The sequence below is a fragment of the Poecilia formosa genome, unplaced genomic scaffold (genome assembly GCF_000485575.1).
Source record: "Poecilia formosa unplaced genomic scaffold, Poecilia_formosa-5.1.2 Scaffold56, whole genome shotgun sequence".
Lineage (NCBI taxonomy): Eukaryota > Metazoa > Chordata > Actinopteri > Cyprinodontiformes > Poeciliidae > Poecilia > Poecilia formosa.
The window spans coordinates 2,098,128-2,112,393 of NW_006799995.1; the positions used below are offsets into that span (position 1 = coordinate 2,098,128).

Below are 14,266 nucleotides of genomic sequence, written 5' to 3' on the forward strand. Positions count from 1 at the left end.
TTAACTATTGATTAACATTAGACTGAATATGAACTAAAGTAATAACAAAATGATAATACCAAAAAATCTCTAACACTCTCTTCTATGACTCTGGTGCTGTAAACAACTGATTTAAATTGTATTTGGCAGACCAGGACTCTCTTCATTCACCTGGCTTCTATAATTTTGAGGAACCAAAAACCACATGTGGAGTTTCTCAAGCTTTGGCGTCATGCCACAATGCAATATCTATATGTTCTTCCTCGGTCAGATAAAACATTTTAATATCTCTTACCATTCCTGTATGCTGATGTGACACATTTTTGTGTTCCTATATCACCACATGACCACAGTGCTTTGCAGTCACTGAGAAAAGGTGTCTACAAGTTTAATGGTAACATGCACCACAGCCTTTTCCAGCAAAATGCAGGAAACAAAATTGTTTTTTTTATTAGAAATCAGCAATTAAATCAACGAGGCCACAAACCAGATCACACTAGAAACCTAGATTCAGTCACACAGTCAGACCTACTTTTTATGAGCAACACAATATCTATTATGATCTATTATAATCTACAATCAAATAACTATAATTAATTAAACATTCATGAGCCACCAATATGACGGCTCATAAATGGCTCACAAATCAGTAAGTTACTTAAAGGAAGATGAAAATATAGTTTACACATGTTGTCTAAGATGGACTTTGTTTCACTGTTATCTGACGATAATCTCACTGAGCATCTAAAACCTATCAAAGTGAGGTCATTGATTTCTTATCAATGACCTCACTTGATAAGAGGTCATTATCTCTTATCATGAGATAATTATGTCTTAGCAATTAGTATGTCTTAGTAAATTAGTATGTCTTAGTAAACATGGAGGGTGGGCAAATTTCAGGAAGTCCACAAAGCTTGAATGCATCTTATTGCAAAGAAATTCCTGAATTTATGAGCACTTCTAAGATGTTCAAATTTGTAATGACTTTTTTTTTACAAAGAAAGACAAACAACGAAAGGCAAAACCTTCTCTTTATCCTATAAACCAAATGATGAAGAGGATTTTCTCACCTCCTCATTAAAAGCATCATCATCATCATTAATCATACCCATGTATCATCTTAGAAAAAGACTGCTATGGTAACAACTCAGTCTGGTTGTTTTAGTCTTTGAAGTGGCTTTATTAAGTAAACAGATATAAAAATCTGAAGTCTGTAATTTTCTCTGTAACCAAGTCCCAAACCATGTCCTTATTGTTGCTGAAACAGTAAAAAGCAGTGCTGCTTTTGTTAAGTTTGTTTTTTGCTTGTGGGAAAAAAGATAATTATATTATTTTACAAAGACAAAAAGCTTCCATCCTCATTCTCACTAATATCTGAACTTACTGCGATAAGGTTTAGCTTAGCATGATTATTAACTAATATGACAATATTTCTAAAATAAAATTTTAAAAACATAATTTTAACTCAAATTATGGTTCAATAAAATAAACTTTATCTATCTATCTATCTATCTATCTATCTATCTATCTAAACAAAGAAGCTGAGGAAGACACATATTTAATCAAAATGCTCATAAAATATTCAAATGAAAATGTACAAAAAAAATAAAACATGGATACAAAACAGAAAGAAAAAAATCCAATAACTCACTCTCGAACTGATGTAAAGTTATTGAAATAAAGTTTTATATTAGACTAATAGTTATTTTGTGTTGAAGTCCATCAGGTAGGAGGCAATTGGTTTCACATGTTTATAGAACCACTTTTTATCCCAGTTTAGTCAGATTTCAATTATATACATATATAGTCACAGTGTAGTTAGTATATCCATGATATTTGATGATTATTTGTTTTGCATGTTATATTTTACATGCAAAAATATTAACTTCTAAATAGCAAAGAAATGCGTACTCTGTTAGATTCATTAATGAGTTTTAATGTGTGATACTGTAGCTGGTAGAAAACTGGGATTGTTTGTTGCTCACATGGAAAAAGAAGATGACCACTGAAGGTATCCTGGTGATTTTGGTTATCATAAATCCTTGAGCTTTGTAACCATTTCCAGACTAATACATCTCATTTACTTTTGTTCTCACTGGTTCCTGAATTTCTTTGGATCTCAGCATGATGTCTAACTTTTGAAACTCTTGTGGCAAACTTCACTTTGTCAGGCAGGTCTTATTGAAGTGACGTCTTAATTGAAAACTGATTTGGCAGTAATCAGGTCTCTGCAAGTGAACTCAGGTGTGATAAACCGCAATTAAATTATGTTTTAACAGGTGGGAGCAATCACTTTTTCACACAGGATTAGGTAGATTTGGATTATTTTGCCCCATTAAAGACATACAAGTTCATTTAAAAAACACATTTTGTGTTTAGTTAAGTTGATATTTAAATTGATTTGATGCTACGAAGCTCTTATGTGTGACAAACGTGGAGAAAAAGAGGAAATCAGGATGAGAAATCACACCACTGTAGCTCCGTGTCAGTTATGGCATGTTGTAGAGTTGATGGTGAAAATCAGCACAGCTTGCTGCTCACATGGGGAAAAGCAGGTGACCACTGAAGGTTGTGTGATGATTTTGGTTATCATAAATCCTTGAGTTTTGCCACTGACGCAAAAATATAACATCTCCAACCTCTAACAGTAATGTGACACCATTAGCAGCATTAGCACCATGAGAAGGCTGATGTTCATATGCAATAAAAATATGTTCTCCATTCTTGGTCAACACAGCACCTGCAGGATATGAAGCATGTCCATGTCCATAGATATAGAACTCAAAGTGGTAGACTCCTCTCACTGGAGCTGTGAAAAAACCTGAAATGAATAATAATAATAATAATAATAATAATAATAATAATAAAAATAATAACATTTAAACAGAGATACCTGTGTTTGGGTTGTAGGCATTTCCTATATTTGTAGCAACATATCTGAAGACCAAAGGTGTGTGTGTGTTAAATGGTCCAGTTTCTCCAGCGTTGCCTGAAGACATCAAGGAAGCTGAGAAAGCCACTTGTTTCACTGTAAGTCAGGAAGTAATTATTAGGATCCAGCATAAAATTATCCACTGTAAGCTGTTTTGATTTGAATAAAAAAGAAGGACATAGGATTAAAAATTTGGACAGATTTTTAACAACAGAAATGCATTATTCATTTTAAACAAATGTAACATTTTTAACAAAAATGATTTTTAACATGGGGAGTTTATTTCTGAACTCACAGACCTTCTCCTTCTCTCCTCAGAGCCTCCACTTTGGTTTCAGTGCCGTTTGCCCTGGTTTGAACTCTGAGCAGTTCCTCTGCATGAGCTGAAATTATGCAAAGCAAAAGAACAGTTATCAATTTTACTCTTGTGACTATTATTTATCACGATGACAGAATACTGTTGTTATTTCTTTTTTATTATTATTTGGTAGTATTTTTAATCACGGCAGCTGACATGAAAGGTAATGTTTCGATACCTTTAATAAGAGTTTATTTTTGATTTTTTCCTTATTGGCATACCTTGGTGTTGTTCTTTCAGCTTGTCCAACTCTTTCTTCTGCACCTCCAGTTCTTTTGTCTTAGCTGAGTGTGGATCAAAGAAAAAATATAATTTGACAAGAAAATTTAAACAACTGTCTTTGCAATGAATTTTTACATCCAAATATTTCTGTTGCTACATTTCTCCATTACATCTTATTTTTGATCAGTCAATCAATTAAGATTAGTTGTATTGCGCATTTCGGCAGCAAGGCAGTTCAAACTGCTTTATATCATAAAAACACAACAATCAATCGAAGCATTACATTTTTCTAAGTGCTATCATTACACATCAAACATCGTTTGGTGTTTCATTTATTATGGTACAAAAGCAACTCTAAACAGATGGGTTTTTAGTCTAGATGTAAAGAAACTCTGTGTTCTGGCTGTTTTACAAGGAATACTGATCTTCTTTATTTTTGCTTCCTAGTCACTGACATTTAAATAAATATAATTATGAAGAATGAGACTCTTGGCAATTGTAGATTAAAAATGCCTTATGATATGATAATATGAGGCTCAATAAGGATTTTTAACCTTCTCCTTCTCTTCTCAGAGTCTCCATTTGATCTTCAGTGATGTTTGCCAGGGCTTTAACACTGCTCAGCTCTCCTGCCTGACCTGGAAATACAATAACAAAAGAACAAACATCTTATCATCACTATTAACCAAACAAAAAAAAACATTTATTTTAATTATCCATCCCTGCAGTTGACCCTCTAGAAGTTAAAATAGAGTTATTAAGCTTGGCAACATTGCTCTTGTTCGTTAAACTTATTTCCATGGACAGTAGATAAATAAATAAATACCTTGGTACTGTTGCTTCAGTTTGTCTAATTCATCCTTATGCAGCTCCAATTCTCTCTTTTTAACACACACTACTAGCTGATATCTATATGTTCACCTTTACATCTTAAATGAACAATAAATGAACAAATCCACAAATTACACAAACTACACTGACAAATATGTGACCTCATTAGATTGTAAATACACATTTAACATGTTATTTCATTTTTCATGTAATAGATACCTTGAAACTGTTGCTTAATCATATCCAACTCATTCTTTAGCAACTCCAGTTCTCTGGCCTTAGCTGTTGGTGTAAAAAGGAAAAAAAACAAAAATATAAGCCATTATTTACACTGTCAGTAAAATAATTTAACACAGCATATAGCATTGGTAAGAAAACATTTAACTCTTTTCCCATTACATATTTTTCCAGTTTAGATTATTTTACCTGACATTTTCTTCAGCTTTATAACTTAAATTTTGAGTGAGAGTTGAGCTTTTTTATTGTCTTTATAATTAGTTAAAATGCTGTCACAAGACATAAGCCACTATGCAACAGTTAGAGACAGGTGAGAAATGTTCAAAAGACAGTAGCTATGATTTGAGACAAAGGTGAATTGGCCTGGAGTCAATGCATCTCACAAGTAAATTTTATTTACATTAAAATGGTTGCTTTAATTTAGTGCTGTGCTGTATAAATAAACTACCATGACATAAGAAGACATCTTTGTTTTGTTGGTTGTGTTACTNATCAGAGCAAAAACAGAGCAAGCAGGGTGAAAGTCTTGAGGTAATCTTCAGAAATAAAATTCAGTTTAGAAATGAGTTAATGGCAAGCATTACATAATGTTTTCAGTACAATGATAGTTCTGGTTGTTTTATTATTATTATTATTATTATTATTATTATTATTATTATTATTATTATTTTGCCCATGTTTAATTGACATGAACCACCTGTTTTATGTTAGAAGTTGAAGGCACTAGAGTTGATGGCCAGGAGTAGCAATTATCAAAAACGTCTACTAGAGGGGGCTGTTTGTCATGACCTAAAGTCCAACTGATGATTATTTTTAGACTGCATTAGCTCATTTAAAAGGTAGCTTGCTACCTGTTAAGGTTATTTTTATTTGCTATTGCTTCGAACAAGAGATGAAACAAGTGACAACTTCTAAAACGAGTCAGTGTCATGCAAGGAAACATCAGTAGCTAACTATACTTTGAGGCATAATGTTTACTTCTTAATGGTGAAAATATTTATTTTACCACTTAACTTAATAAACGTGAATGATGACAATGAGTTGCATGGAATGTACGTCTGCAAAATGTTTCTGACAAAAGGGAAGAGTGGTTTAAAGCACAATTAATCCACAGTGAGCTGGGTGAATGTCCCTTTAAGAGGAAGGAAATGAAACGAGAAGCCAGCCGGAACTGCTTCCTTGTTACCCCCGACTATCAAAACATTCGTGCGCTATGGGAGAGTCCGCGTCCTCGGAAATCCATTTTCTAATGTGAAATTCGGCGTTAGTCGTCAGGAAAACTTCGCGAACATCGTCTCCTCCGCCATGCTCCAGCTGAACGACACGGTGGACCCGGAGAGCCCGGGTGCTGCGGTTCTCCTCCACGCAGAGACCGAGGAGGGGGTCGAGGTCTCCTTCACGCCTCCGGAGGCCGCCGGACGGGGCTTCGGACACGCAGCTTCCGTGGCCTGCTGCCCCCCGTTACAAACGCTCACGCCTTTTCATGTGCACAACCCCACGATGCAAGCGAAAGTCAAGGACTACTTCGTGTTCAGGGTGAGCTGCATATAAATGTGAATAACTAAATTTAAAGCTGCCAGAAAGCTCCACTAAACTGTCGTGATACAAGATGTACTATATTAGTGCAGTATTTTTTACAGCAGTGCAGTAGGACATCACAAAGATGCTGGTTTGTCTGAGCAGGTGATGCTGATGATTGGCGGTTGTTGTGTGATGCTGATCTCAGCCAGGTACCATCGAGCAGGCTGTGAACGACATCCGGACCGTGGCGCTCCCATCCGAGGACGGGGAGGTGCTCAGCGTCTGGCTGCTGGCAGAGTGAGTATCCATCAGGCCGGGCCTGCCATCATCATCATCAGCTGATGAGAAACTAACAGCCGATTTTCCCCAACATAAATCCTCATATTCTGCTGTTTATTTGTGGGATTTCCACAGAGTAGACCATTGGAACAACGAGAAGGAGAGACTTGTTCTAATAACCGATAAGTGAGTAAATAAGCTTTCCATGCTGCCTGTGTGGTTTTAGGAAGTGTAAACAGAAAATGTGTTTTTTTGTGTGCAGGTCTCTGCTAGTGTGCAAGTACGACTTCATTAATCTGCTGTGCCAGCAAGTTGTCAGGATATCCCTCAACGCTGTAGACACCATCTCTGTGGGGGAATTTGAATTCCCACCGAAATCTCTCAACAAGTGGGTCATTTTTGTTTTTTTGCAGCATGACAGTATTATTTGCTTCAAGTAAACGGGCATGAGACCAGTCGGTCAAAAAACAGTGTGACGTTATTTCCCTTGAAAGCAACATTTGTCATTCATGAATTCGAACCAGTCAGGTTGTTGTAGGAAAGAAAGAAGAAAAAAAACAAAACAGCCTGGGATGTTCATGTTGGATGGTTCAGATCTAGCTCTCACTTTTGTCTTGGTTGGTTCGGTTACAAGAGGACAGCGTTAAGCATGACTGTCATCCTTATTGATTAGATCTACGTAACTCGCTGTACGTGCAAATAAACGCATAACCACGCCACATCGTGATAGCCGTCAGCTATCAGTAGGTCAAATAGTCGTTAGGAGCTTGCGATGATCTCCTGACCTGCATCGGTGGCATAAAACTGAAGGGTGAACTTTGACCCCCCATATTTCACGTGGCTTAAGCAACACAAGTAGATTGTGTTCTGAAAAGATCAACTGAATAGGAGACAGTAGCTACAGTTGGTAATCTACACAAACATAAGAAAATAAACCGCGTGCACACTGACTGATGCAAAACTTTTAATAAGATTCATTAATTATTTATGTTGTTGTCCATGCTGCTGTGTGGTTTACTTTGAAAACTGAAGTAGGAGGAATTCCTTGTATCTCCTCTATTGACTGCAGGGAATGAGCATAAACATTCAACATTATAGCCAAAATATTAACCATCTACTACCTTAAATTAAAAGTAGCTAAAAATACAAGACTGTTTATCAAATGTTTGTCACTGAAAAACGTCTGGCATGTCTTTGTCGTGTCTGGTACGGTTTGTGTTTGGACTGGTAAACTAATGCAAGCTCGTCCTCAATCCTCTTAAATGTGTCAACACATATATTTAGCGCCATCCAGGTGCATTCAAGCCACACAGGACAGATGTTAGTTCCACGTCTGAGCAAGGCCTTAAATAATACGTATGTCATGGTTGCCTTCTAGTAACTAATATCTGTGCTACGAATGTGAAAATATGAAAATATGAAATCTGACAACACAAACAGTGTTTGATAATGTTTCTCGTAATCTCTGCTTATGTTATGTCTCACCATTTTATCTCTCAGGCATTAAATACAAGGGAAAACTCAGACACAGATAAAAGCTACTTAAAGATGCTGCAGTGCTTGGTAAAAAAAAATAAAATAAAATCAAAAAAGTAATTTCCTTAAAAAGTTACATTGTTCCTGACTAGGTCTGTCACGATAACAAATTTTGATGGACGATAAATTGCCCCAGAAGTTATTGCGATAAATTATAATGTTGTTTTGAAACCATTTGGAAGTAATATAATGATAATGGCATTAGAATGCAAGAACACATTACTCAAAGATCAATAAACTTTAAATTCTATTGAACATTTTACACTAGAACTGGGAGACATTTTAAACATTCAAAACAACAAAAACAAAAATTATGAAGTCTCTCTGTAAACAAACTTGTCTTAAAAACAAAGGTCTAGTTGAGACCAATGCACCAGACTGAAGAGACCAGGTTTGATAGAGAGAGAGAGAGAGAGAGAGAGAGAGAGAGAGAGAGAAAAGAGACAAATGCGTTCACGTTAATTTATCATGCAATTAATTGAGCTATTGCTTATTGTGACAGGCCTGTTCCTGACTTGTTTTGCAGAAGAGAGGGCTACGGGATTCGCGTTCAGTGGGACAAACGTCCCCGAGCCTCTTTTCTCAACCGCTGGAACCCTTGGTCCACAGACATGCCGTACTCCACCTTCACAGAGCACCCCATGGCCCGCGCCGATGAGAAGGTGGCCTCCCTCTGCCAGGTATGATCTGCTTCACTAAGCTGGCCAACAAATGATTTCATAGCAAGTGCATTCCTCGGTTTCACTTTGATAAGCACGGCAGTCTGAAATGCAATCTACCACATAGTGTTGTCATCGGTGATCTAAATGTTGTTTGAGGCACATTGAGCAACAACAGCTCCAGCAGTCACAGGCCAGCTGGAAACAACAGAGCTCTAGTGGTATTAGTAATCCTCCAGAACAAAGGGCCATTCATTCATACCACCTTAATCTGCATAAATAGCTTAGCTCAAAGCTGCTTTTTTTCCCCTTCTTACTGACAAGGCAGTAGCACTTGTTTGGACCTTTCTGCATGCATATTCTATATGCAACAAATGAAGCTCATTTGGCTATAACGCTTTAGTACTATGAATTATCCACTTTTCGTCTGAGTTTTGATAAGGATATAAACGGTATAAGTTTACAAACAAGTTTGATCCTGTTTCATGCATTTCTTCTCTTCCCCAGCTGGACAGCTTCAAAACCCAGCTGATACAGGCGGTGAAGAAAGCACACAAGGAGCACCCCATCCCCGGCCGGGCTAACGGCGTCCTGATCTTGGAAAGACCCCTGCTGATTGAGACCTATCTGGGCATCATGTCTTTCATCAACAATGAAGCGAAGCTGGGCTACTCCATGACGCGTGGCAAAATCGGCTTCTGAGTTTCTCATGGGATTGTCCCCGTCTGTCTTTGTTAAACTGCACTGTCTGACAGAAGCTGCGGTTCAGTACAGCTTGCCTGTGTGTGTGTGTGTGTGTGTGTGTCTCAGTCGAGCCCGTGACATGTCCACACTTCCTTAATTTGGTGTTGGAGACATGTGGTCTGGCTGCAGCAGGTAAAAGACAGTTGGAGCTGTAATGACTGCCATTTTATTTTATTCGCTGCTTTCCATTAAAAATCTGCAGATCAACCTCACACGCCCCGCTCTGCAGCAGATGCTTTATGCAAGATAACTTGCAAAACTCCTAAACTCCTTGTAGATTTAGTAAGTTCCTGAAACTTAGGGGTCATTTCAGATCTTAAATGGGTTTAATTAGGAATTGGCTTTGTTTGAGTTTTTATCTGCAGCAACAAACCATGAAACAATGTTAGTTAAAACAATTGTGTTAGACTTGGTGCATTACATGGTACTGAACTCCATGGCTGCATTATTTCAAAAGGGAATTTGCCAATTATGTCATATGATAAACACAATAAGGAGACTAACAAAGAAATTGCTTTTCTACATCGACAGCATGCGCACAGTGAAAGTTACATGTTGTTTTATTTCATTATGTTTAATTTTCTTGAGTAAGGAGAAAGGATTTGTCACTGGTGTTCTATGCAGGAGTTTGGATCTTGTTCCTTTTTGTTTTGCTTCCAGTAAACCATGTTTCCTCCTAAAGAACATTGAGCTACAGATTATTAAAACTTGGCCATTTTTGATGAAGGCAAGTTGAAAAATGCCTTGAAGTAGTGCAATGAAAAAACCTGGGTTCTATTTTAACATAATTTGCCAAAGATGACCATGTTTGGTCCTTTTTCACTTCATTGTAATTTGACAAACTTCTATGCTCAACATCTTTAGGAACTCTAAAGTGTTGCACACCATTATCACCTGAGGCAAAGCTACAAATTTCAGCTCACAACGCCAAAAACCAAGATCAGCATTAAGTGTAAACTAAAGGCTATATGGTAATAAACCAAACTGTTTTAATGTTTTTACATTTTCAAAAGCTGAAGACCAACACCCTTTTTTATTTCATTTCTACAGCTACCCAGACCTGCAAATTACCGAAAGGAAATTCTAAACTTTTTAAGCCTGCATAGGAACCATGGAGAAAATTGAGAGATTTAGCAAAGTAAATAAATAATGTCAACCCATGGCAAAGTGAGAGTAGCAGCATTTCTTCAGACATGATGCAAAGAGTACTTCAGGTATTGGAACAAAATGTATTCTTAAGAAAACCAGGTATCAGTGAAGCAAACTCAATTACATTTGTTGTGGAGCAATAGAAAAAATGTCACCAAAGATAAAAATGCTCAGTAAAAGACACATCATGTCTGGTGCCTAGTGTAGGATAGATTTAAAATTGGTTCAGTTCGTCAGGTCCAGATTTAACAATGATTTGTGCCAAAAACATCAGTTGCCTACTGAGACGTCCTGAATGGCTCGGCTTTCACCTTCACCGATTCACCAAGCCTTAAATGGTGAAAATATGGTTCAACCAGAATGAGCCAACATTTCCATACCAACATTGACGAATCCACAGAATCCAAACTTTATCCGCAATGAGAATTTTTGAGATGTGCCTGAGAAGAGTGAGTAGCCAGTTCCTCCTTTATCCAAATAACTTCGTTTTTTAAAAATCTAGGTCAATGCCTGTCCAACCAAAAAATTCAAAACAAGCAAACCTAACCAGATGTCTCGCAGCACATTTTTCTGTCCTTGCGCATGGTCCTTGCACGCCAAGTTTGCATGACAGATTTTTTTTTTGTTGTTGCACAATATAACTTATGTTTAGTTGTAAATAAGTGTTCATCTGTATTTTTAAAATTAACGTATGAATGCTAATACAAAATGTCTTATGTATGCCAGTTGAAAAGTATTTTATTTAAAAAAAGAAATGTTAAAATGTTTTGAGGCTTCGATTTGATCTCTGTTTGCAGCTCAGCAGCCAAGACTGAAAAGAAGTAATAAAGACGTTCTTGTTTTTCTAATGACAGTTTATTTGGTTCCTTATTGTAGGTTGCAGAAGAAGTGTATTGCTTTCTTCCCTTTTCAGAGCTACTATAACATAATTCATGACCCCAGCCTGCTGAGCCATACAGGATGGACTTTCATAGCTGCACATGTAACCATTTAGATTTTTTCTGTCCTTGCTACTAGCTGGGTTATTCATTGTGCAGGTCATACAGCTTCATGCTTTAAAAGGGGGTTTACAAAAGATGTATCAATATTAATTTCATTCTGGATCTTAAAGACTATTATGATTAACTTATTTATGTGAAGGTAATTTCTAATTTTATACACGTAATTGGAAATTATGTGTATAAAATTGGAAATTACAGTTTACAAAGTAGATCCATCAAAGTAAGAAACTGAAGTATTTATTTCAAAAAAATTAGAACAAGTACAAACATTCAAAGAAACATGTACATAAATAGTTTAAGGCTAAGGCTTAGTGCTGAAAAAACTAGCACTAGTTTTTAAACTAGTATCTTTTAGTTTAAAAAGTTGTTTTTTTCTGAAGGAGTAGGAATGTCATCAGGTTTTCAACATTTTTTGGTTTTTAAGCTGCTATAATCCAGATATATTAGATATCCAGGAGTGCTTCCACTGATCTTCAAGTACAAAATTAGACCTGAACTAACTCTGGAGTAAATGTTGTGACTTTTACTTTTCTTCGTAGTCAGTGTCCATATAGCACAAACACAGCTGGTCTTTCCCAAGCAGGATCACAGAGTCACCACTGCAGTGCCACTTTAGGGACTGGACTTGAAAACTACCTGAAAGACAAAAAAACATAGAGGAGTAACTGATCACTAAACACGTACAAAAAAAAAAAAGAGAAAAACTTTTGTCAAAGATAACAGTAAGCACTGAAAATAATAGTATTTGCAAAGTTTATAGAGGACGTCTTATTCCACACATAGCCCAAGCTAACAGCTAACCCAAAATGTTGGAAATTTTAACCAATAAAGTCACAGTTTAAATATTGAGTGCGATACCTTCAGCAGGGACCTGAACAGAAACGCAGCCTCCTGGAGACCACAGATAAAGTTTGCTGTTGCCGGTACACAGGGCCAGTCGGGGCCGACGGGGGTCCCACATAACGCAGCGTACAGCGGATGTGTGCTCCAGCACAGTGTCCAGGCTCATCTTCTGCATGTCCCACACCCAAACGGCAGTGGCCATGTTGTCTACAGAGACAGAAATGCTCATAAACTTTCACAGCCACTCTGTTTATAATGGTGTTAAAATACCAGGAGGGTGAAAAACAGTTGAGTATGAAAGAATATATTACTGAAAAATTTAGAAGCCATAAACACATTTCACACAGTTTACTGGGGTCACCGATAAGTTAAAAAAAACAAACAAAAAAAAAAACAAACAGCCATCGGTACTTACCATTTTTGGTGGCAAGATAGCGACTGTCTGAGCTGAATGCCAGAACAGACACACCTATTTTGGGATTAGCTCTGTCTGGCTCTGGCTTGACCACAGGAATTTGGACAGGCAGGGGGCAGATCTCATCTGGATGAGGAAAAACAACTCTGATTTTGTAAACAAACTAGGATACTTCAATTGGGATTATTATTGTTTTTTTAATCAAATATTGTTTTGTTATAAATGAGTATTGCTGACATACACTTGCTCTGGGTGCTGAAAAGCGTGGAGCCCATTGTGATGTTGTGTAGTGACAGCTCATCACTGACCACTGCTGGTCTTCTGTCCACTTCCTTATACACAATCTAAGGACATAGGATGTAGCAAATAAGCTTGATTAGAAAAATAAACTACAAAGTATTTTAATTTCATCGTCAATACTCACAGCTTTCGTGTTGTCAATGGTTGCAGGATGCTCAAACTGTACGATTTTCTTCCACGTGATATTATTGAGGATGCGCACCTGACAAATATAAGAAACACAGTAAGAAATCTACAAATAGTGACCATCGGTGCATATAAAATGTTGACACTTTCTAACAAACTGTACTTTCTCATCATAACTGCCTATAGCCAGGAACTGGCTGCTGGGGCTCCAGGACACAGACTTCACACCGAGGGACCACTCATAGGCACTGTAGGTCGACAGCAACCGGCCGTCCAAGGAATATAGCAAAACCTTATACTGTGGAGAATAAACAATTAATAAACTAAGGTATTGAAGCAACTGTTTGGCATTTTTATGCAGCTTCAAGATCTGAAAAGAATGAAGCAGGTGGTACTTAGATTGGCCTCATTTTCTAAAAGAAAAGCAATGTTTAAAGCCAGAGTCATTACAAAATTAATCTACAATTCACTGGACTTCTAACAAATTTCAATAAGATGATTTCTCCATCACTATGTCTATCAGTAACAGCTTTTTATTTTTAGAATACCTTTATGGAGTATGTTTTAAATAAAGAAAAACAATTTGTTTCTTTTTCTAACAGCTAATTCAGTCATTTACAGTAAGTATATAAAATAATAAAATGTAAACAATGTTGAATATGTCTGATCTACACAAAAGTGCTCAAAACTGGCAGAATTAAAGATGATATAATAGGCTAAATAAAGTATAAGTTAACACAGACACAAGATCAAATCAACAGTGTGTTCAGGTTTTGGTTTCAATAAAAATTTGCTCACTGGGAAAAGTGGAAGACAGACAAGTCTAACTTCAATGAGCACAATCAGCAGCTTTAAGAAACATTTGGTAACTTTTGCTTTTTAATGCACTGAAGCAAGTATGGTTCATATCTATATTTGCCATTAGTACAGTTAGTTTATTTCAGTTGTTGAATCTTAAAGGAACAGACCTCTAGACAGCTGTCCCACACCGCTAGCACACATCCATTAGGAGACCACTCCAATCCTGCAAGGTCCTGAGTTTCAGTCTCAAAATGCTGTGAAATAAGTAACAAAAAATTAATTAAGTACATAATACAACCACAATTTGAAAATAATAAACACAAAACAACAATT

At 36.7% G+C, this 14,266-nt stretch overlaps 3 protein-coding genes across 5 annotated transcripts; 1 reads left to right on the plus strand and 2 right to left on the minus strand.

The window, feature by feature from the left end:
- Window positions 1-4,637, minus strand: LOC103138973 (complement C1q-like protein 2). 2 transcript variants are annotated; one of them, XM_016672153.1, is made up of 6 exons: window positions 4,542-4,637; window positions 4,046-4,129; window positions 3,491-3,553; window positions 3,211-3,294; window positions 2,873-3,007; window positions 1-2,788 (listed from the first exon to the last, which is right to left on the minus strand). In XM_016672153.1, the coding sequence occupies exons 1-6, from the start codon at window positions 4,561-4,563 to the stop codon at window positions 2,517-2,519; spliced, it is 660 nt and encodes a 219-aa protein (XP_016527639.1). In that variant the 5' UTR covers window positions 4,564-4,637; the 3' UTR covers window positions 1-2,516. The 2 variants fall into 2 exon arrangements, with proteins under 2 accessions (XP_016527639.1, XP_007553455.1); XM_007553393.2 differs by having other exon boundaries at window positions 1-2,800.
- Window positions 4,638-5,660: 1,023 nt separating this feature from the next.
- Window positions 5,661-10,017, plus strand: LOC103138972 (tumor protein p63-regulated gene 1-like protein). Of its 2 annotated transcripts, XM_007553391.2 has the most exons (6): window positions 5,668-6,095; window positions 6,286-6,377; window positions 6,495-6,545; window positions 6,622-6,747; window positions 8,422-8,575; window positions 9,062-10,017. In XM_007553391.2, exons 1-6 carry the CDS (start codon window positions 5,865-5,867, stop codon window positions 9,254-9,256), a joined length of 849 nt encoding a protein of 282 aa, XP_007553453.1. In that variant the 5' UTR covers window positions 5,668-5,864; the 3' UTR covers window positions 9,257-10,017. The 2 variants fall into 2 exon arrangements, with proteins under 2 accessions (XP_016527633.1, XP_007553453.1); XM_016672147.1 differs by lacking the exon at window positions 6,622-6,747 and having other exon boundaries at window positions 5,661-6,095.
- Window positions 10,018-11,663: 1,646 nt separating this feature from the next.
- On the minus strand, window positions 11,664-14,223 carry LOC103139025 (WD repeat-containing protein WRAP73). Its single transcript, XM_016672089.1, has 7 exons — window positions 14,101-14,223; window positions 13,296-13,430; window positions 13,131-13,208; window positions 12,948-13,050; window positions 12,707-12,832; window positions 12,307-12,498; window positions 11,664-12,084 (listed from the first exon to the last, which is right to left on the minus strand). Exons 1-7 carry the CDS (start codon window positions 14,221-14,223, stop codon window positions 11,972-11,974), a joined length of 870 nt encoding a protein of 289 aa, XP_016527575.1. The 3' UTR covers window positions 11,664-11,971.
- Between the last annotated feature and the right edge of the window lie 43 nt (window positions 14,224-14,266).

What these genes read in the sequence shown, in the direction of transcription:
- LOC103139025 (XM_016672089.1), bottom strand. Translation starts at nt 14,223, where the DNA reads ATGTACTTAATTAATTTTTTGTTACTTATTTCACAGCATTTTGAGACT. An exon ending in TTTCAGCACCCAGAGCAAGT is followed by an intron (nt 12,833 to 12,947) that starts GTATGTCAGCAA and finishes TTCCTCATCCAG; the next exon opens with ATGAGATCTGCCCCCTGCCT. An exon ending in CTATCTTGCCACCAAAAATG is followed by an intron (nt 12,499 to 12,706) that starts GTAAGTACCGAT and finishes CTGTCTCTGTAG; the next exon opens with ACAACATGGCCACTGCCGTT.
- LOC103138973 (XM_007553393.2), bottom strand. Translation starts at nt 4,563, where the DNA reads ATGATTAAGCAACAGTTTCAAG. An exon ending in TCTGAGAAGAGAAGGAGAAG is followed by an intron (nt 3,554 to 4,045) that starts GTTAAAAATCCT and finishes ATCCACACTCAG; the next exon opens with CTAAGACAAAAGAACTGGAG. An exon ending in TCTGAGGAGAGAAGGAGAAG is followed by an intron (nt 3,008 to 3,210) that starts GTCTGTGAGTTC and finishes CCTGACTTACAG; the next exon opens with TGAAACAAGTGGCTTTCTCA.
- LOC103138972 (XM_007553391.2), top strand. Translation starts at nt 5,865, where the DNA reads ATGCTCCAGCTGAACGACACGGTGGACCCGGAGAGCCCGGGTGCTGCG. An exon ending in CTTGTTCTAATAACCGATAA is followed by an intron (nt 6,546 to 6,621) that starts GTGAGTAAATAA and finishes TTTTGTGTGCAG; the next exon opens with GTCTCTGCTAGTGTGCAAGT. An exon ending in CCACCGAAATCTCTCAACAA is followed by an intron (nt 6,748 to 8,421) that starts GTGGGTCATTTT and finishes CTTGTTTTGCAG; the next exon opens with AAGAGAGGGCTACGGGATTC.